Genomic DNA, 23,413 nt, shown 5'->3' on the forward strand with positions numbered 1-23,413 from the left:
TCTGGGTCATATCCAAATGCCACAGGAAAGGGCTGGTTCTCTGAAGCAATGATCTGTACTGGGTTGCTGATCAATTTGTATTCCTAATACAAGACTAACAGCATTCTTGACTTGTCATTCTTGTAGTTGGGGTGGGACCATAACAAGAAGTATGACCCTATGGCTTATAAACACCCTGTCAGAAGCTATCCTAATGAAAAGGAGTATTTCTCCTTTTATAGAAAAACTTAATTTTAGGTAAAGGAAGAGTTTTAATCTGGGAGGAAGTACCCACAATCTATAGAAAGCATGTTGAGCAAACAGGATATGAATTTAACAGGTACATGATCTAAAAGAACATACAATATGATTGCATTTGCAATATAATTTTAATGTTTAATTCACTCATTTTACAAGATGATATTCATAGTCCTTTATAAGAAAAAAAGGAGCTACAAATATCTTCCTCGATTGTATTCTAATTCATTTTTAAGTACCTAGCAACTGTTAAATCCTTTCTCTGGCAAGAGTAACTCAACTATTCTGAAGAAATTCCCTCTACCACAATTATGGCATGGTTTATTGGACATTTACTGAAGGAGTAGAACAATTCACTGGAGAAATAATAGTTTTCCAAAAACTCATACTGAAACAATTCAATGTCCACATGCAAAAAAAAAAAAAAAAAAAAAAAAAAATCCTTAGGCAGAAGCACAGCTTAGTGGAGAGGTGTCTTGCACAGAAAGATCACAAACATTCTCCTTTGGCCCACCTTTTCAGGACATAACCAAGCTTATAAATTACCTTGCACTTGAACTTGTTTCCCAGGAAACAATGAAAGTACATCCCCTGCAGAACAAAGACACAGTTCCATATTTACCTGTGGATAGCCTTCCTTTTTCAATTCTTTCATTTGCCTATCTCGTCCACAGTACCAATTCCTTAGAATCCAGAAATGATGCTGATCTGAACATGTTCTATTACTATCTATCTTAAGAAAAAAAAAACAAAAACAAAAACAAAAACAAAACTCCCTCGCAGGATGGCCTTCTCAGTAAACACTCGGTCAAGTGTATATCTACACTGGGAAAAAAAAAAAAGTGTATTTGAACCCTTCCCAAAAGCTCACACTGGAGTCAAATTCCAGCCATACTGATGAAGTGAACAAACAGTTCTTAAAAGATGAAATACAAAATGGCCAATAATGTGGAAAAACTGTTCAACATCACTAGACATCAGGGAAATATAAAATAAAACAACCCTGAGATGCCATCCCCATCCTGCAGTCAGACTGGCACTCATTAAGAAACGAACAACAAATCTTGGTGAGGATGCAAACAAAATTGAACTCTTATTTGCTGCTGGTGAGAATGTAAATTAATCCAACCACCACAAAATCAGTATGAAGACTCCTCAAAAGACAAAAATTACATCTATCATATGACCCAGGTATTTACTCCAAGAATTCCAAGTCAGCATCACAGAGATACTTGTACATTGTTGTATTATTATTCACAATAGGTAAATTATGGAATCAACCTAGCTGTCTGTCAACAGAGGAATGGACAAAGAAGTTATGTACATTTATAATGGAATTTTATCCAACTATGAAGAAGCACACGTGTCATTTGCAGGGAAATGGATGCAATTGGAGATTATTGTGTTAAATTAAATCAGACTCAGATAAATATCATGCTCTCTCTCATTTATAGATTTTTAGATGATATATAAATACATCAAACCATGTATGTATATATGGCATGGAAAGAGAAGTGAAATTGTTTAGGAGAATGAAGGGACTAATGGGAGGTATGAGGCTATGTGTGTGCTGTGAGGACAAAGTCAGGTACAATATGTCCTTAGGAAAGCCAACATAATGTATAATCAATATATGCCCAAAAAAGAATAAGCAGTCTACATCCAATTAGCCAATCTATATATATATATATATGTGCTCATATTTTGCTGATAACAAGAATTATCACCTAGGAACCAATTCATTACATTCTGATGTTTCACCAGGCTTTTATACTAACTTCTAAATATGTATACACATACATACACACACATTTGTACTCAAGAAATGAGAGATGTGTTCACTTCAATATTCATGTCTTGATTTCAAAGAGGACGAGAACACTTGGATCAGATCATCACTGATATCTATGTAAAGTAACCAAATAAACATAAAAAGGGCTGGAAGTGGCTTAGCTAAAAGCATTCGCTCCCCAAACATGATAGATAGTCTGATAACCTGAGTTCAACCCCTGGAATCAATTTAAATGAGGAAGGAGAGAATCCACTCCACAAAGGTGTCCTCTGAACTTTATATGAGCTACAGGACATGAGTGCCAGCCCTCAACACATATACACATCATATACACATATAAACAATAATAAAAATAATAAGAATTATTTTTGAGACAGGGTCTCACTATGTAGTTCTGGTTGGTCTTGAACTCAAAAATATCCAACTGCCTTTGCCTCCTGAGTGCTGAAATTAAATGCACGTACCACTACACCCAGCTAACAAATATTTTTAAAGAAAAAAACAACCCTGTAAAAGACTGCAAATTTACATACACTACATAAACATAAGAACTTTCCAATCAACAACTGAGCTTTGTTCATCTCTGAAGAAATGAAACTTGTAGAAACGGCGGCACAGGGCTCTAACCCTGGCATTCAGGAGGCTAGGAAAGGGGCTTCCAGGAGTCTGAAAGCAGGAATAAGTTAAACAGTGAGCCTCATGAGCTGGGGAGAGGAGAGGGAAAGAGGAGGAATAGAGGAGGGAGGGGAGAAGGGGAAGAAGAAGAAAAGAAGAAAGGAAAAAGAAAGGAAAATAGGAAGAAACAGATACAAGTTCTATGTTTAATATCGTGGAGTTAGATTTCAGTTGGTAATGAAAACGTTCTTAAACACGTGTGCAGAAGTGAACTTCTACAAAGACCAAACCCCTGAGTTCACAACAAGATGATCATGGTAAGGCTTATCTTTGCAGTATATGCACTGTCTCTCATTTATTTCTCACAATCCCACCTGCATTGTACGATAAACTAATAAATACTAAATAGGCTCTAGAAGCTTAGTTGTTTTGAAAAGGTTTATGGTAAACTGAGGAAATTCTAGAGAAAAGTCTCATTTAGACTCCAAAAGGCTTTCCCATTTAGAGTCTATCATATGTGTAGATGTTTGAATCTTGGTTAGCACCTAGAAGAATTCATCTATATTCCCATACATCTTTATTTGTTGATACTGAATCTTAAGTGTTAGATACATTTTATTGCTATAGGAACCAAATACAAAGTTTTTCTCAGGTTGACTGTTACCAAGGCCACAGACCTAAACTATCTCCAATTAGAAACTCTCTAGTATCAGAAAACAAAACTTTAATCCCATGTCTGCTTAGCTTTGGATTTCATTTTATATTCCATACATCTTAATGAAGTAGTGAAGGACCACAGAGGAATATATGGTCTGTATGATTAACAAAATTATGAAGATTTGAGTCTTAATCCACCGCTGCTACACGATATCCTGAATAGATGGAACAAAGTGACCTTAAGTGCTACAGTGACTCTTTCCAATTGAAAAGTTAGGATATAACTCAAAATACAGTCTGACAACAGGGCAAATTACTTGAGAAATCTAAGGCATTGTGGTATTTATTTCAAGTACACAAATTTCAAGACTTGTTGGCCAAAAGAAACTGAATTAAGGGCAAGACCCCTCTGTAGAACCTAACTGCTCCAAATAAAGAAGCTAAGAAACACTGGCTATACAGAACTAAAGTCTATGAAAGGCTCAATTACCATGGCCCCAAAACTCTCAATTCAGGTTAAAAAGGTGGAAATCAGTGTTGATTTTTCTTGAAAAACATGAAAAAAAAAAAAAAGCTATGACATTGCTGTAACTTCTGATAAAAAGGCACCTAAATGCAAGATGTGTATCTTACTAGGAGTGTTAGAAAGCACCACAGTCAATGATAGTAATCAATAATGCATATACATCACAGGGGATGAAAAGATGTTTAATCGTTCCCCAAAATAACACATAAAGTTAGGAACTACAACTTATGCAAGGGGTAAATGTTACCCCCTCCCAAAAAGAATCAGTAATTTCAAATACAAACAAAAGGCATAAAACAATGATTTTTGTTTGTTTTTCGAGACAGAGTTTCTCTGTGTAGCTTTGTGCCTTTCCTGGAACTTGCTTTGTAGACCAGATTGGCCTCAAACTCACAGAGATCTGCCTGCCTCTGCCTCCTGAGTGCTGGGATTAAAGGCGTGCACCACCACCGCCCAGCAAGACAATGATTTTTTTAAATGAGAGAAACAGAACAATTAAATATTCAAAGTAAAAAATTTAGATGTGATTTTCAAGTTAACTTCTCAGAAGAAAGCTATATTTTTTTTAGAAATATAAACTCATGGGGGGGGGTACTTTTGGACCACCTACCACATGTCAAGTTATTCTAGATATGGGGAAATCCCGCAGAAAAAGCAACCGAATCACAGTCCCATAGAGTTTCCACTTTACACATGGTAACATAAAGTGTCATTTCCAAGCTATCAAACTGGGAAAGGGAGAAGATTGCAATGCTTAAGAGTAATCAGGGAAGACTTTACCAAGTGACATCTGAGTTTATAAAGAGCTAAAGGAGGGAGTCAGGCACCATGCCCAGGTAGAAATACTCCAGACAAAAAGAACAAGCATGGATGTTCAAGTACAGAAAGGGGCCAGACTGTGGTGAGGAGAGAGAGGAAGAAGTCAGAGGTAAGGTCTTGGAAGCTTTCTTTATATTACTTCCTTCTCATTCTGGGTAGAAAAGGAAAGCCACTGGAAGCTTTTTGCAAGGAGGGAATGAACTGTTACATTTAACCTGGCTGGCTGATTGATGGGGTGGGGAAAAAACAAGAAACAGGAGACCATTTCTGAAGTAGCTGTAGTAATCCAAGTGAAAGCAGTGACAGTGTGGAGCCCCCTCCAACTCGGGATGTACTCTGCAAGTGAGAGCAGGAGTTTGCCATCAACTCCACAGTGGAGTAAGAGTGGGAACAGAGTAAGAACGACTGCAGCTCTGTGTCATGGCACCTGGAAGGATGGAGGGACGAAGGTGGGAGACTGCAGGCAGCACAGTTTAAACGACAAGTGGGAGAGCTACTTAATGTGAGGTACTCACAGATATCGCGTATGGTATACACAGTGAGGTACTCACAGATATCGCGTACGGTATATACAGTGAGGTACTTACAGATATCACGTACGGTATATACAGTGAGGTACTTACAGATATCACGTACAGTATATACAGTGAGGTACTCACAGATATCACGTATGGTATATACAGTGAGGTACTTACAGATATCACGTACGGTATATACAGTGAGGTACTCACAGATATTGCATACGGTATATACAGTGAGGTACTCACAGATATCGCCTACAGTATATACAGTAAGATACTCACAGATATTGCATACGGTATATACAGTGAGGTACTCACAGATATCGCCTACAGTATATACAGTAAGATACTCCCAGATATCGCGTACGGTATACACAGTGAGGTACTCACAGATATCGCGTACGGTATATACAGTGAGGTACTTACAGATATCACGTACAGTATATACAGTGAGGTACTCCCAGATATTGCATACGGTATATACAGTGAGGTACTCACAGATATTGCATACGGTATATACAGTGAGGTACTTACAGATATCGTGTACAGTATATACAGTGAGGTACTCACAGATATCGCATACGGTATATACAGTGAGGTACTCACAGATATCGCCTACAGTATATACAGTAAGATATTCACAGATATCGCGTACGGTATATACAGTGAGGTACTCACAGATATCGCGTATGGTATACACAGTGAGGTACTCACAGATATCGCCTATGGTATATACAGTGAGGTATTCACAGATATCGTGTATAGTATATACACAAACAAATATTCAGACAGATGCTGAAGTGAAAAGTCTAAACTAAAGATAAGATTTATCAATTTGCAATGTATAGACAGAATTAAATTGCTTTTATAAAATATTATATAAAGTGGCTTACTTCTCTTACATAGTTTTCCAATTTAAAAAGCTAAGATTTTCTCTTAACTGTCTAATGAACTATATTCATTATTTAATACACATGTTAAGTAAGAGCCAGAAAATCAATTATGGAGACAGAAATATAAATAACCCAAGTTAAAGTATTAAAGGGTATGGATAGGGAAAGTACATAAAACATCAAAACAAAGTCAATATGAGTTTCAAGTTACAAAATAGAACACTGACATCATGGCATGTGCTATATTTTTAAAAAATGGTCCTTAATGCGAAGCTGATGCTACCTAGATCCCAAAGGAGAACTCACTAAATAGATGGGTCTCTTTAAGTCATATTCTGGCCAGCAGACAAATGACTCTCCCAAGTAAATGGGCCTGTCTGTGCTCTGTCCCTTTCACTCCAGCATATCCTGCACATGCTACTACATTAATCCGCCTATGTCCACGTGTAACAGGTAAAGAAACTGCTTGCTGAAAGAACACTGGCTCCTCATTTGGGTCCACAAGATAACTAAAAAGAATCAGGAGAAAAGTCTGGCATCCCTGTCTTCCTTTTATACCTGTCACTTTCTTTGGGTCAGATTCCTGCTCAGCTCTATGTAGACATATTAATCACTTAAAGACTATCTGTCTAAAAACGGATAATAAACAGTGAATTAGTCCTGCATTTATCTAACCAGTCTCATTCCCTTTCAAGGCTGAAAGCACAAAGAATAATTAAAGCATTTTCTGTCATTCTTTATGAAGCCCTGTCCATCTCAGCCTGCCCTCACTGGCCTAAACCTACAGTCACCTTGGACTGCAGGAACAGTGGAGCCTTAGACAGACCACCCAAGGGTGGAAACCCAGGCTGCTTCTCACTAGCAACAGGAAATACCTGCTCAAATGATGAGGACTTTTCCAGAGTCCTTTACAGAAATGGAACAGAGATATACAAGCCACTAGAGCAGTCTGACCAAGAACACTGCTCTTAGAGAGGACCTGAGTTCAGCTCTCATCATTCACATTGGGCAGGCCCCAACTACTTATAACTCTGGCTCCAGGGGATTTGCTCCTCTTTTCTTGCCTCTATGAACACCTGTACACATGCATAAATTTAAATCATTTTAAAAAATAAAATTGTACATCAGAGTTCTTCATCTAAAGCACAAAACAGAGAGAAATGAATTGAGAACTTTCTTAAATTCTCCAAGTGGCATTCTAGTAACATAGGGAGAAAGATTTAACTTCATACATTAGATAACAGAAATCCTAGCAGCACCTGGGAACTTGTTAGGAAGGAATATCAGGCCCCCACCTGGATGCCCAGAATCAGAAACTCAGGAATGGGGCCCAGTGTTTTGTGTACTAATAAGCTATCTAGATGACTCTGATACATGGCCAACTTGGAGTCTAGCTTAGAGCACTAAGGCTCAGTTTCCTCAAGGAATCAGATGAAAAAGACTATTGGACTATATAATCCTTGAGCACTGGAACCTTATTTTCTACTTTCTCTTGCCTTATATATCTGATATTTAACACATGGAGTTTTTGAGTCGTTAAGAAAAATCAGATGTTCCTACTTCTTGAGTTGCCCTACTTCTCACCATTATATGATATCAAATTATCAGTCTAAACTTTATTCCCACTTCTTAGTCCTCCACATTATATATAAAGTTGTTTTTCCACTCAAAATATCATGTAATATGCTTTAGTGTTAAATCTGTGGAAGCCCTGTCAAATCAAGTTTGGGGTAGAAGTTTCATGTGCCAACATTAGTCCCACCCATACCAAGCACACCTCTTTTTAGAAGTAGAGAGAACCTGAGCTGAGCTGAAATAGCTATTCTATTTAAATGGTTTGGTATATTTATTTAAATGATTAGTTAGAAAGAGAAAATCATCTTTATTTTTACAATTGCTTTGGGGAATTGAACATATCATCAAAACTACCAATGCCTCACTTCCTTATTGGCAACAGTACACTCCCTCCTCTGATTCCTTATTCGTAACATTAGTAAATGCCACTCAACTGTCCAATGGCATGGCATACCAGGCCAGCATCTTGTCTTCCACTGTCTTATCAGTTCAATACTAAGTTTCTCAGAAACTAATCTCAGCATGTGAACAATAACTGCTTCATTCATGTAATGTGGCAATTTTCTGGCCAACACTTATCTTCCTATTATACTCCATCCCACACAGAGAGTGCCTGTAGAAAATCAAGAGTAGAGCTGGTTGATACTTTCTGTCCCCAACTGAAAACTATTTTAATTATATTCTAACTTTTTTACAAGATTTCTGAGGAAGAAGCAACATGAGATAATAAGGGGCCAAGGGGAAGGCAATATAGAGTACATGGAAAAGAACATGGGTTTGAGAATATTGGACTTAGTGGGCTCAAGAATTTTTTAAAAACTTGTAAAATTACATTTATTTATGTATGTGTACACGCTTTTTGAGGTTATGTAGACTGTCAAAGAACAACTTTCCTTCCACCATATAATTCCTGAGGAATGACCTTGCTTTGAGAGGCATGGTGGCAAACATTATCTAACCAGTCCTGAACTCAAGCATTGATTCAAGCTCTGTTTATAAGACAGGAGCCACAGTACTATTATACTAGCTTACACTGTTGATATCCAGGCTATATTATAAGACACAAAGTCTTTGAGAATAGGCATATATTTATACACACATTCAATATTTAATAAATACAGGAACATATTTTAATATATCAGATGAACTTCTTTCTAGAACCCATACCTAATTATGTTATAACCAGATTAACTTTACCAAACCAAAAAACAAAACAAAAACATGACCTTGCCCAGTTCTATTTTAGACTATTATAAAGGCAGCTTACCCTAAAGAAAATTCCCTGCAAAAGCTAGCACTTAAAAGCTATTTTCACCATGAGGACTCTGGATCATAGCTCCCCAACCCTTCACTAAGTTATAGGATGTCTATCTTGACCATAGGATGAGCTTCCCACCTAAAACTGGACTAATGTGTTTATCTGCTTTCCTGGTGATGTGCAAATTCCTGGAGAACAAATGCCATATCCCACTCAAGGCAGCTCCTTTGTCTTCATGGTGCTAGAGGTTCAACTTAGGGCTCTACCCCTGAGCCTTGTTCAGTTTTTATAAATACTTATATTTAGTGTGTGTGTGTGTGTGTGTGTGAGAGAGAGAGAGAGAGAGAGAGAGAGAGAGAGACAGAGAGAGACAGAGAGAGAGACAGAGAGAGAGAGAGAGAGAGAGAGAGAGAGAGAGAGAGAGAGAGAGAGAAAGAGACAGAGAGAGAGCGCACATGCCATATGTGTGTAGGTGGCCATCGTGGCCAGAAGTGAGTAAATGATTTTTAAAAATTTATTTATTTTTATTTCATGTGCATTAGTGTTTTCCTCCATGTATGTCTGTGTGAAGGTGCCAGATCCCCTGGAACTGGAGTTACAGACAGTTGTGAGCTGCCATGTGGGTGCTGGTAATTGAACCTGGGTCCTCTGGAAGAGCAGCCAGTGCTCTTAACTGCTAAGCCATCTCTCCAGCCCTAGCCTTATTCAGTTTTATACTCACTGTATATTATACTTGCACATAAAATTCTTTAAATTAACATTTATTGTGTACAATGATAAATTTCTGTGTTCTCCAAAATATCAGCTTCCAATTTGATAATATAGTCAATCATGTTCATCTCTCTGTTTGTATATAACTTAGTGTGTGTGTGGGGGGGGACATGAAAACCTTTTAAGCATGGCAACTCAAAAGATTATAGATAAAAATTCCAAGTTCCTAATTTAAATGTAAATTTGTGTCACATGAAGCCAAATCTGCATTATTTTCTAAAAGAAGAGAAAAAAAATAACTCAAAAGAACTTGTCATGGGGGTGTAAGAGGGCAGGACTCTTTTGTCTTGGCTCCATTATAAAGATTACTAGATATGACACTGTTAAAACACCCAGAGGCATGGATGATGACAGAAGAAATAGATGCTGCTACTCAGCCTGGAATGTCACCGTAAGGCCACAGGTGCTGAGATAGGATGACTAACCAGAAAGACAAATGAGCATGTATTACAGACAGCACTGTGGAGCCACGGTCCTGCCCCAGACAGTCTACATCTGATTTCTCACTACTTAGGAAACATCCTGTAATTTGTTGTTTGTTTGTTTTGTGAAATTAGGAACGTAACTCAGCCTTGGCTATATAATAAATGTAAGGCCAGTCTGGAAAATGACTCAAACAAACCAACCAAAAGGGGTATGTGTATGAGCGTATTACATGTGTGTGCATATACAAACCATCCATCCTAACCATGTCCAGTAAAAAGGACTAGAAAGCACTCATACTCCAGCAACAAAGAGCATGAGTTCCCAGTTCTTTGTTATAAATACCTATCATCTTTACAAACCAAAAAGCAAAAGCAGGCTCCTTGTGGAAACGGCTGATTTCAGGGGTAAAGCAAGCAAAGCACAAGATGAATCAGGAACAATTTATTCTGCCAGAAAGGAAATGCAGAGTGAACCAGATAGGAGCATGATAGATGGATGGGCACAGCAGCCAATTTAAAGATGTCCCCCGACTAAACTGGGGACGACTGAAACAGCACAGTAAGTGAATACAGTAACAATTCACAACATCTCACACAAAGTCAAAGCCATTTAATCTCGACTTTTAGTTAATAAAAAGAGAGAAAAGAGAAGCAGCTTTCAATAAAACATCAACTAGTACATGCAGAGAGACAATGGAAATAAACAGTAATTGCTAATCATCATAAAATTGATTAATTTAGGTAGGGGTCATCAATGACACTAAGGCCACAAGTGAAGATTTGACAAGAAATAAGATAATGGCACACTTTTGGAGTTTATTTCCACAATTATATCTTGTTACATTGATTGCTAGTGACATGGTTTGGCACTGTGTGCCTCTGGATGAAATTCACTGAGAAGGGCATGGCATCTTTTCCTGATATTCCTGTCAGGAAAGCATCACTTGGCTGGGGGGCGGGGGCAAGCAGGAGGAAATACTTCATAGTGCTAGGATGAAGGTTATGCTAGAAAATGCAGGCTTATGCTTTACAAAACTGCTAAAGCCATGAAAGATGGGGAAACTGAGGCCAAAGATGTCTGAAAAAATTCACATAGTATATATTCCTGAAGGGTAGTATGTGGGTTGTGTAACAGGCTTTGTTTTTAGAAAGCAGACGCTAGTATTTCAAGGTAAAGGCACACATGTCTGAAGCTTCTTTCCTCAGAATGTTACAAAAGACTGATAAAACTGTATGTGCTGAGCTGGGCGGTGGTGGCGGTGGCGCACACCTTTAATCCCAGCAGTCGGGAGGCAGAGGCAGGTGGATCTCTGTGAGTCTGAGGCCAGCCTGGTCTACAGAGCGAGATCCAGGACAGGCACCAAAACTACACAGAGAAACCCTGTCTCAAAAAACCAAAACAAACAAACAAAAAAAAAAACAAAACTGTATGGGTTGAACATATGTATTTATGCATGGAGACAGGAATGGTAAGCAATTAAAGAAATGTAGCAGAATACTAACAGGGACAGACATCTGAATGAAGGTATACAATGTATTGTTAGCACCTTAGGAATTTGAAATTCCTTCATTGTCAGAGACCCGAAACAGAATGGAAACTTTGGTGAAAGCACGTACACACCTTCCTCCACTATATTGAGTGGATGCATTGACAAGGAAGGCAACACTTTCGCACCTTTAGTGTAAGTCATTTGAAAAGGCTTTTTCTTCACGACGTTTAAGCTGACATTTTAAAGCCCAAATGATAAAAGAGAATCTTGATTTGTTCATCTTTATAGGCCAAGCATCAAACACGTTTATTGTTCTGTCTCTGTTACATTGTTAAGTAGGAGTTCTATTTCTAGCGTCATTCCATCAGAAAAATGTAGTAACGAGTATTATCAAAGGTTTTTACAAGTGAAACAGAAAGACTGTGGGTGTCAGGTTAAATTGTGTTTGTGTGTGTTGTGTGTATGTGAGAGAGAGAAAAAGAGACAGAGAACAGAAAAAGTTGCAAGTGCTGCTGGTTTTTAAGAATTCAAGAATTATTAATGACATGTTCTATAATCTCAAAAACAGAAGAGCATGTGATTAGCAGTAAAGGACACTGGCCAAAAGAAAAGCAAGCTATTAACAGATCTTGATTTTTAAAAATGAACAAAATGTTTATGATACAAATGAAGCTTTGGGAGAAAAGTGTTGATAATAGAAAACCATGCTTCTAAAAAAGCTAGGGGTCCAAGAAACCAGATTGAACTGTTTCAAAATGATGCTAAGCCATAAATCCTACTCATCGAGTCTGAATGAGCGTTTTCATTGCAGAGCCCAAACTCTCTAAGGCCTTTAGATAGAATCCCAGTCAAACATCTGGATTGGTAAACTCAATAAACAAGGAATATACCTTTGTAGAGGCAGACTATAAACCCAAACCCTCAAACATAGTCCAGTAAAGGTTTAATGAAATGAAGTAATAAAATACGCAGGAAAGTCAAGCATCTAAGGTGGGGAGGGAAGAGGCAGTTTGAAGAAAATAAACTGAAAAGTCCCAAAATCACTGTTCTCCCAGTTAGGTCATTTTGAAAAGGTAAATAAGATACCTAAGCATTTTTAGGATAATGCAGAGAAACTCTTCTGACAATACTGAGTTGACTCTCAAAATCATTTTTTGACAAATGTGTCCCATCTAAAACTTAGTATGTGAAGGAAATACTTAAAAATTTAGCTTAGATGAATCATGTATGCACCCTCAAGGGATTCAAAGCACTGAGGAAAGTTTTCACTTCCATTCATGGAGAATCAGAGAAACTTCATTCATACTTCTTCCAGCAACTGTATTTACTCATATCCAAAAATACCTTTGATCTTTTACCTACAGGTGAGCTGTATAAATATATGCACTTCACTTTCACAAGCGAGTACACCCAGGAAAGGAAGAGGAAAGACAATCAACTCTCTGAGAAATGAGGAGTGCCACAGGAGTATAAAAAAGTAGCTAACAAGACTCTATCTCTATGGCTCCGCACGCACCTGTTTATAGCCCCTACTTTATAAGCCTGCAGGCTTTTCAGGACACTTTCATACCATAAACTAGGAATTCTCAGAGTGAGAGAGGCAACAAATAAATGAAACTATTTTCCCCTCTTTCCCCCAAAGACGATAGAAATCAGTGCACTTTTAAACAAGGGTTGTCGCATGTAGCTGCCCACTCCCTCATGAAAACACTCAGATCTTCTTACTCAGAAGCTGACTGATTTTACAGAAAACAGAAACCACACCTTCAAAGACGCACTCAAGTCTGCACAGTGTTGGGCTTCTGTGCCAAAAAAAAGTCCATTTCCAGAAAGACAGTTGGAGCTACATCTTCTGAGCCTGCTTCAAACTAAAGCCTGTGAAGTGTAAAGTTACACAATCAACTGCTAAAAGGGTTTTTTGGGGGAGGGGAAACTAAACATATCTCTTGTTCTTAAATAATAGTTTTCAAGAAAAAAAAAAATCACCAGTGCTACCATACTACCTTAGAGTAGTTTACAGAATAACAGCAGAGCCTGCAACGTACAGAGTACCATTATTTTTAGATTATCATTTGCCTTCTACAATGCCTTGAAAAATAGTAAATGTATGAAGACACATGACAGCTATTGTCCAATCACTGACAGTATTAAAATTACATTTTAATCTAATTTCTGGAAAGTTCTGCAAAAGCAGCCTAGAAAAGCAAACTAAAATTTAATGAGAAAAAGTCTAGTCAAATCGTAATCAAAACAGTAAGAAATTAACAGTATCCAAAGTACACTAACTAAAAATTCAGACCTTTCCACATTCGTTCTTCAGATTTACCAGTAAAGCTTTCCTGGAATGGGTCGTTTCAATACAAGATTTTTTTTTCATCATGCCATTCTATATGAATGGAGCTGGTGAGAATAAAACCTCTTCAGCAGCTGCTTCATTACAGCTCTACCTCCAATTTCCTCCGACTCAAACATCAACCCCGTAAGAACAGTTCACACAAACAGGGAGAGGAATTGGGGTACAGGGGAGCGTCCATTCTTTTGTCTGGGTGGCAAAACCAACAAACATAAAGGTTCAACGGTGCCATTCGCACCTATCCCCACCCATGACAGTCCTGAAGAGCACTTTTAACCTATTCGCTCCTCGGTACTTGGGGTCCGCGAAGTCAGTGGAATCCAAGGCTTTCCACCTATCTCAACACCGGCTGCGGAGGCAGTGAGCTCCGGGGCTCTACAGAAAATGAAGGAGGGCACGAATCTTTTGAGGACAGAGGGACGAGGCGATGTAGACCTGTGTGGAGGATGGGGCGCGCCGCGGAAGCCGGGAGGCTTGCAAAATCGTGAGCGCGAGAACCCCGGTGGGTCAGACGGGATGCTGTACCTGTTCGGGGATGGGGACAGAAGGGACGACGGGCACACTCGCAAGAGACAGGGAAGGGCGTGAACCAGGCAGCGTTAGACAGCCTCCTCCGCCAGAGCCGAGCCGCGAAGCAGAGACTTACGGTTACTTCTCCGGGTGGGGACCCGGGTCGCGCGGATCCCGCAGGTCTGCAGGTCTTCCTCCGCCGCGGCCACCTGCCTCTCGTGCCCAGGCAGCGGGTGACCTCGGGGCCACTCTGCGCCCCACCCACCCGCCGGCGGCGGCTGCGGGAGCCCGAGGATGCGCGCGCGCTGGAGGCCCGCGGGAAGCGCTGCGCGAGCCCGACCGACGCGCCCGGCGAGCTCACACTGGGCGGGCGCCCCCCATCTTCCCCGGCAGCGCGCCGCCGCTCTCAGGGGAGGCAGGAGGGGGCGGGGGCGCCGGCCTCCGCCGCGCGGTCAAGTCCAGCGCATGGCTCGTGCCGCGGGCGCGCGCGCGCAGCCGCGGAGGCCGACCTCCCCTGCCCGGCGTCGCGCCCCGCCGCCGCCGCCGCCGCCGCCAACAGCGCGAGCTCCCGGCTGCCGGCTACCCGCACCAGACAGCGGCGGCCGCCCCACGAAGTGGCACGAACCGGCACGGACGGCGGCACCCCGCAGACCGACCCGGAAGCTTTTCCGCCGCAAGCCTTAAGCAGGCTGGAGGGGGGGGGGCGTAACCCCGGAAGTTATTTCCCGGCGCCGGGAGCGGCGGGATGGCAAGCTGAGGCCTAGGGAGTCCCAAGTTTGTGCCGCCGCTGCAGGGTGACTGGGGCCGAGGAGAGGGGATAAGGGCTGGAGAGCGGGTGCCCCGAGACCCGAACTCTCGGGGCGGGCGGCTTCGGGTGACGGCCGAGGGGCTTCCTGCCACAGGAAGTCGGGGCGGGCTTCTGGGCCTCTTGGAGACGCCGGAGGAATGAGCGAACGGTGAGGGCTCCCCGTCCACCGGCTGCTGCCCCACCCTGTGACTTGGATGTAGCGGCCCGCGCGGAGATCGGCCGCTCGCTCGGGTGAGTCTTGGCGATTTCCTTCGCGCGGAAACCAGGAGAGGCACGATCCGGGCTCCGGCTAGCGAACACGGGTGGGCCGGCCAGCCTCTCCGGCTAGGTTCTGCAGGCAAGGGGTGTTACTTCTTCCGAGCAGGTGCCGAGCAGCCGGGGTCGTCTTTGGGGTGAGAGCCCTCGGAGCAAAACGGCTTGCACTTTTCCCGATAACGGAACCCTGGTGGGTGGTGGCAGGGGACACTTCCCAGGCAGTGTTGTCATTGTCGGGAAAGCGATCCCCGAGCTTGTCGCCTGTAGCTCCTTTCTCCCTTCTTTCCGAGTTCTTCCTTCGTGGTTTTTGCCTGGCTTGCGTTGCTGTCCCCGCCCCTCGGTACTTGTAGCTTCACCAGAAGCCTTTATGTGGAACCTTGAGATTTCAGCTCCATTCCTGTCCCACTCTCTCGACCAACTGACCCACAAAGGAATATTACCCAGGTGGGGGCACTAAATGACAACTCTCCTTTCTCACTCGTAATGATAACCCAAAATGCCCCTACGTATTTCTAAAAAGATCACAGAAACCTCTCCCAGTTATGAACCCTCTCCACTTACGTAAGTCCTCATTGTATCAGGCGTTTATGCCTGAGCATTTTCTCGGGTGCCCTGAGCCATGTAACATAGTGACAATACCTTTATTTCTCTTGACTGGTTCTCTCTTCCTCTCCTGTGGTGCTTCTGCTGCACCTGCCTTACCTTCACGGTTGGTGGCTTTGGTTATTTGCTGGCTTCAACCTTCTGTTTCCTTTTATGTCATTGGAAGACCATTTTAAGTGTTCCAGTCCAAATACTTCTTGAAAACCAATTTTAAGAATATTTGGGGGATATGTTAATAGTGAATGATTTAAAATATATGGTATTAACAAATGAAACACTTTGTTAATAGACGTTTTCTTGTCATGAGTTGATTGAGACAAGAATTAGTTTACTTTAAATTCTGTGTAGAAGGTTAACAGCTTCTTCATTCCTCCTTTAGGTGCTTTATTGTTTCCTGTAATTGCCATGTATTGTAAAGTGTCACTGCAGCACAGTGTCTTTTAAAGAAGTTTGCAGTCTTTAAGGCATCCTTATATCTTATTTTTATAGTTTATTATGTTTTAGTCATTAATCTAAGATGAAAATAATCGCTATACAGAAATTTTTGAGAAAAGTCTTTTTCTCATTCGCTGAGCAGCTCTTTTGCATGTGGTGGGTTTTCAGAATGATCTTATTAAAATATTTGAACTGAAAAACATTCCATGAACTATTTAGAATGTGAATGAATGTGTCCTCAAAAGTTTAAACAAAATGAAATGTCTTCATGCCAATGTTTCACTCTAACTTCTTCATCAAAATACCTTAGTTTTTTTGCTACAAATCAATGAAAACTTTTGTAATTCAAAAAGTTTAATTAACACAAATATTTGGGAAGTAATACCTGTTAAGTTTTTATACTTAATTTTATTTAAAATGTCAGAAATTACTGAATTTTGAAAGAATTTCATTTTCATAAAATTTTCAAAAAGAAGGCATTTTTTAAATTTTAGGAAAATGAGTTAGGATATCAAAGTGACATCAGTTGCATCTGAGAAAACAGAATAAATGTGTATCCTCTTAAGTAACATTTTCAACCCTTTCTTGAAAATGCTTTTTTTTTCTCTCCTGAGAGTTGAAGCAGAAACGGACTCATTAAATATGAAAAGACCATTTTAATGCCTAATGGGCCTTTTTAAAAATTGAAGAAAGTTCATGTCACTGTGACTAGAAAGGAAACTCTTTGGTTGATGTTCTTTTAGAAATTGACTGGCATATCACTGAGTGGAACCTTTAAAAGGCAAAAGGATAAAGTTATATTCTGTCCAAGAGAAGCTTTTCGGGGTAGTTGTGAAGTGTTATTACCTAATAGCACTGATCAGAGAGAACACTCAGCAATCCAGTCTATAGCTGGAATTCAATTACTTTTTCCAAAACTGCTCAGTGGAGACTTAAAAAATAGTTTTGGGGGGATAGGGAGGATTACATACATCGACACAGTGACTATATTTCAAAGAAGAACTTTAGATTACCTAGGGAATTGATAACAGAAGTGGAAAAGATTTCTTTTGTCAACTGACCAAATGACCAAATGGTTCAGATGGGCATCTCCAAAGGCAGTTATAAACCCTAGGCTAAGTCATCCATGTGTCTAAAGCAATGTTTTCTTACTGAAAGTTATGGAGTATCAGTAGGTATAAAGAAAGCAGCCAGCTACTTCCAGCTTCCAAACTTAACATATATTTGTATACTTTATGGAAAATAAGAGTCCATTATTCTGAACCACTATTTCGAGACATTATTTACTTTATAAGATATTTTATAATGATACCACCTTTTTAAGCCCCAAAGACAGATTCTTGATTCTTGATGAAGATAAAGTCAATTCTGGCTTTCCTTTTAGGTATTAGATATTGTAGATATAAAAATCAATATTTTATAATTGTTTTTCAAAGTGTATATTTAAAAAATATTAAATATTTAAAAAACATTTTTTTTTTCTTTTTCTTAAAATGTGTAGTCCAGGCTGGCCTCGAACTCAAGATCCTCCTGCCTCTGCCTCCTTCAGCAAATCCTACCGGTGCGCGCCACCACAACCGGCTTAAAAAACATTTTAAAAGGTTGTTGGGCTGGGTGTAATGTTGCATATATGTGTGTTGTTTTTTTACCTTGCCACCAGTTGTGTCATTTTCCCTTCCAAGGAACTTTTTGTTTGTTTTATAAAGCAATGGGAAATCCAGAAAACATAGAAGATGCATATGTTGCAGTTATCCGTCCAAAGAATACTGCCAGTCTCAACTCGCGGGAATATAGAGCTAAGTCCTATGAAGTAAGAAAATCTAATAACATTTGTTTCCTCCTGTTGACTGTCATTCTGTGTACCATTTACATAGAGAGCACTCTGAGCATATGCTGCAGTTATTATTCATGAGCTGGTTAGTCTAGATCTCTACCCGGTTGTTTTTACTGTTGCATACCTTTCAATAACTTATCATTCATTTACATGCGTAAATTATTAGATAAAAAGTTATTTGAGGGACTGAGATGTAGATCAGTTGACAGAGTGGTTGGCCAGCACGCAGCTTAAAGGTCTGAGTTTGACTCCTAGCACTGCATAAAACCAGGCAGCGTGGACCTTGACTACACAGGGAGCCTGAGGCCAGCTGGGCTGCAGGAGACCCTGCCTTACAAGCCAAAGAAAGAGAACAAAAGGCAAAGTCACGATTGTTTTGTTGTTTGTTTTTTAGAGACAGGATTTCTCTGTGTGTAGCCCTGGCTGTCCTGGAACTCACTCTGTAGACCAGGCTGGCCTCGAACTCAGAGATCTGCCTACCTCTGTCTCCCCAGTGCTGAAATGAAAGGCATGAGCCACCACGCCCAACTCATGATTTTCTTAAGTTTATTTACTTAGGTCTTTGTATAATTTATGGAATAACTCAAAAATTAAAAACATAATAAAAATAAATTTGTTCAGACTTTTAATGTAAAGATTGATATTGTTTATTTTTAGATTATTAATTATATCTGTATGTGTGTTTATATATTACTTATACAAATAAAACTGAGTTGCTTTTTTTCCTGTATAAGAGAAATAAGCCTAATTTCTCTAACATTGGCCTCAAATTGCTTTTGTAAGATTATCTGAAGCCATTTCCCAATCTCAGTTGCACTATAGATTGACTTGGGAAACTACTTGTACTAGGAGCCTAGTTGTTATGTGTTCTGATTTAATAGGTCCAGAGAGAAGACTAGCATTGGTACTATTTTAAAGCGTCATAGGTTATACTGTAATATGCACCTAGGGTTGAGAAAGGCTGTCAGATTAAAATAGTATTCTAGGGCAAGTGCATTTTAAACTTTGTATTAATGCTGTTTTTCCTCATCTAAGATTTTATTGCATGAAGTTCCCATTGAAGGACAGAAAAAAAAGAGAAAGAAAGTTTTGCTGGAAACTAAACTTCAAGGCAACAGTGAAATAGCACAAGGCATATTGGATTATGTAGTAGAAACTACCAAACCAATTTCTCCTGCAAACCAGGGGATCAGAGGTAGGAAACTTTCTCTCTCCCTACAGCTAACTGTTTGTTTTCAATAGTTAAAAATAAAAAATTGTGGGGGTTTTGGAGGGAAGAGTTGTTTTGTTTTGTTTATTTTGTTCACTATGTAACCTTAGCTGGCCTGGAACACAATGTATAGACCAGGCTGGCATTGAACTTGCAGAGATCTGTCTGCCTCTGCCTGAGTGCTGGAATTAAAGACTTGTGCTGTTTGTGCCTGGCCCAGAAAAATATTTTCTTTAAATATTTTAAGATCAGTTTCTTTCTATGTTCCTTTCCATTTGAAAAATTGGGAAAACCTCAGGAAGTTGTTAAACTGTAGTCCAGAGTATTGAAGAAGTATCTTCAGTATAATTTTATTAATTTTTATTGGCAAGTATTAATTGTACAAAATAGGTTTAATTATAGAATTTTCCAATGTAACTATGTACTTTATCATTGTCACTGCTGCAGTTCAGTCCCGCTCCAGCCTGCACTGGTCCTCTTCTTCCCAAAGATAACTAACTAATGTCAAGCCCACACCACGTAAGGAGTTTCCGAGTTAGGGATTTATTTATGGGGAGACTGCAGTATGCTTTTCTAGATAATTCTCTTTGAACTATTATTTTTATTTCTACCAGACATAAGCCTCTCTATGGCTAAGTGAAACATAATATTCATGGCTTAATTAGCGCCCCCCCCCCAAAAAAAAATCTTTAAGTTACCAAGATAATACAGTTTTCTTCTCATTTTGGTCATAGGAAGACGAACCTTTTCAAAAAACCAAACTGAAAAAGTGTTATAAAAGTATTAACCTTGGCCGGGCATTGGTGGCATGTGCCTTTGATCCCAGCACTCTGGAGGCAGAGGCACATATCTCTAAAGACCAGCCTGATCTACATAGGCAGTTCCAGGACAGCCAGAGCTACACAGAGAAAACCCTGTCTCAAAAAAACCCACAAAAACAACAAAAAAAAGTAAATAAAAAATAAAAAGAAAGGGAAAAAAAATTAACCCTGAAAGATTAGAGTCCATTTAAAATATTAGATAATGTATAGCCTGTGCAAATTATTGAAAAGTAATAACCTATTTTTTAGCCTCTAAGACACAGAGAGGAGTCACGACAACATTTATAAATTGCATATATGTTATGCTTTAAAAAGGAAAGTGTTCAGGGGCTGGATAGATGGCTGAGTGGATAAGAGCCCTTGGCTGTACTTACAGAGGACACAGATTTGATTTCCAGCATCCACAACTGTCTGTAGTTCCAGCTCATAGGAAGTTTCTAGTACTTTAAAATATGGCCCTGAATCTGTTAGTTGATTGTCTATATGTTGATCCTGTAGTGTCAAAATTTACCAACATTTATTTTGATTTTGTTTTAATTAAAAACTTTGTATGTTGTGTATGTATGCATGCCTGTATGTTCATTTGTGTGTGTGAGTATGGGTCATGCTAGTACCATAGCTCATGTGTAGAGATGCTAGGGCAACCTTGAGTGTCTCTGTCCATGCTTTCCACCTTGTTTGATAAGGGATCTCTTGATTGCTACAGCTGCATTCACCAGGCTAGCTGGCCTTCAAACTTCTGAGAATTCTCCCATCTTGCTGTAGGCCGTAGAGTATAGGCACACAGTAATGTGCCCAGATTTACATGAGTTCTGAGAATTCTCATACTTGTGCAGCAAATACTTTACCCACTGAGTCTTCTCCCCAGCTGCCAGAATTACCAGTTTTTCTTAGTGCATATAATATAATATATAATAAACTGCCTTTTTGTGTGTTTGAGTTTCTAAAATCTTTATTTTCTTTAGTCTTTTTGTGTATGTTTTAAAATTTTTATTAGTATTAATTTATTACTAACATTTTCATATATAAAATATATCTCTAATATATAATATTTAATATAAAATTAATGTTAATATTGATATTTAAATTTTATTTATTTTTGTGCTACAAGAGATCAAACTCAAACCATTGCTCCTGTTGGACATGTGTTATACCAATGAGGGGTATCTCCAACCCCTAAAAGCTTGTTTTCTAATCCTGAAGGCAATTTGTAAGATTTATATATCTATTATCTTCAGCCAAGTATGATGCTTTGCACCTGTAATCTTGGCACTTAGGAGGCCGAGGTAACAGGATCATGAGTTAAAGTTAAAGGCTAGCCTGGGCTATAATGAGGGACTCTATCTCAACAACGCAAAGAAGCAAGAAAACATCCTCTTACTTCATCTTTACTCTTTTTTTTTTAATGAGGAAAACGCGTGGTACTGATGAAGAAATTTCCTCTCGATGGAGAGAAGGCAGGCAGAGAAGCGGCACTGTTCCTCGTGCCGTCGGTTGTCAAAGGTAATCTAGTTAGACTTCTAGGTAGTTTGAATGTCAACTGGAAGTTGACAGAAGTCTTAGGAGTGCACATTTATAGTTACTACTATAATATTGTTATACATGTTTTTAAGTTAACAGGAGAAAAAAGTCATAAATATTTTAATTTTAAGGGAATGTATAGGCTTCTTGGCTAATTCATACTGGTTTTCATTTCCATTTTTAAGACGGAGATGTGAAGAGAGGAGTAATTATAATTAAAAGTATTCAGGGTGAGGAGCTAGAGAGATGGTTCGGCAGTTAAGAACACTGGCTGTGCTTCCAGAGGACCCCGTTCAAGTCCTGTCGTTCAAACAGTGGCTCACAAGCATCTGTAACTCCAGTTCCAGGAGATCCTGCACTGTCTTCTGGCCCCTGAAGGCACAAGGCTTACATGTGGTGGACAGACATACTTGCAGACAAAACTCATAGACATGAAATAAAATTAAAATTAAAAAAGTATTCTGGCTGCGCAGTGGTAGTACGCACCTTTAATCCCAGCACTCGGGAGGCAAAGGCAGGTGGATCTCTGAGTTCAAGGCCAGCGTGGTCTAAAAAGTGAGTTTCAGGATAGCCAGGGATACACAGAGAAAGAAACCCTGTCTCTAAAAAACAAAAACAAAACAAAAGTATTCTGGTTATAAAGCAATTTTTCAAAGGCTATGCTATTAATGGGCTAAATATACATGTAACTTATAATGAGGCCAAGAAAATGTCAGTGGTAGTTCTAAAATACTGTCCAGTAATATTGTTGCTAACATTTACAGAACATAAATCTAATATAAAAATTTGACATCTTGGACTAATAGAAAGTAATTTTGAGTTTCAGTTCAGATCCTATCACTAATTCATTTTGAGACTTTAGGTGAATCTTTAAGATTTAAAATTTAACTTTATATAAATAGAGACAGCATTATTCCATGCTCACACTTGATTCATAGTATAGCGAGAATTCATTGAGGTATTTGATATGAATTTACTTTACAAACCATAGAGTGTTGGCCAGCTCTAGCACGCAAGATTCATTCTTCTAAGTGTTCTCAAGTTTTTAAAAAAAATCTAGTATTTTAAATGTTGTTGGAAATCTTAATAATTGTACAACATTATTGAGGAAGAGATTATAAAGATTATAAATGCTGGGACCAGAAGGCTGGCTTAGTGATGAAAAGTGCTTGCCATGCAATCCTGATGACCCGAGTTCAATCCCAGCAACCCACATAAAACAGCCAAAAATCCTCTGGAATCCCAGCATTCCAATTGTGAGTTTGGGAGATGGAGACAGTAGAATGCATGAATCAAAAACTCATGGACCAGCCATCCTGGAATCTGCTTCACATAGCAGAAAACAAGACACACATTGTGTCAACAAGGTGGAAGACAAGAACCAGCTCCCAAAAGTTGTTCCCTGATCTACACACAAACACACTAAATAAAATTTAAGATAGTAGATGCTGTTTTCATCAAAGTGAACAAGTCACAGAGCTGGT

The 23,413-nt window shown here is 39.5% G+C and overlaps 2 protein-coding genes across 14 annotated transcripts in view; one reads left to right on the forward strand and one right to left on the reverse strand.

Moving 5' to 3' along the window:
* Ankib1 (ankyrin repeat and IBR domain containing 1) overlaps positions 1–14,713 on the reverse strand; it is a 112,910-nt gene extending 98,197 nt beyond the window's left edge. For 7 of the 10 annotated variants that reach the window (XM_042272758.2, XM_042272760.2, XM_006991215.4 and 4 more), the window contains exon 1: positions 14,579–14,713. The gene's annotated coding sequence lies outside the window, so the exon portion shown is untranslated. Of the gene's footprint in view, positions 1–783; positions 800–14,457 lie in introns of those variants that run through there. The other 3 variants (XM_042272759.2, XM_076566243.1, XM_076566242.1) reach the window with 3 other exon arrangements.
* A 277-nt stretch (positions 14,714–14,990) lies between these two features.
* The window catches only part of Krit1 (KRIT1 ankyrin repeat containing), a 42,044-nt gene continuing 33,621 nt past the window's right edge, over positions 14,991–23,413 (forward strand). Inside the window, exons 1-4 of one of the 4 annotated variants that reach the window (XM_006991217.4) lie at positions 14,991–15,481; positions 18,250–18,353; positions 19,413–19,572; positions 21,819–21,911. In XM_006991217.4, coding sequence (XP_006991279.1) covers positions 18,252–18,353; positions 19,413–19,572; positions 21,819–21,911 — 355 coding nt within the window. In that variant the 5' untranslated portion in view covers positions 14,991–15,481; positions 18,250–18,251. Of the gene's footprint in view, positions 15,950–18,225; positions 18,354–19,412; positions 19,573–21,818; positions 21,912–23,413 lie in introns of all 4 variants that reach the window. The other 3 variants (XM_042272753.2, XM_042272756.2, XM_042272754.2) reach the window with 3 other exon arrangements.

Source organism: Peromyscus maniculatus, chromosome 3, assembly GCF_049852395.1.
Source record: "Peromyscus maniculatus bairdii isolate BWxNUB_F1_BW_parent chromosome 3, HU_Pman_BW_mat_3.1, whole genome shotgun sequence".
Taxonomy (NCBI): domain Eukaryota; kingdom Metazoa; phylum Chordata; class Mammalia; order Rodentia; family Cricetidae; genus Peromyscus; species Peromyscus maniculatus.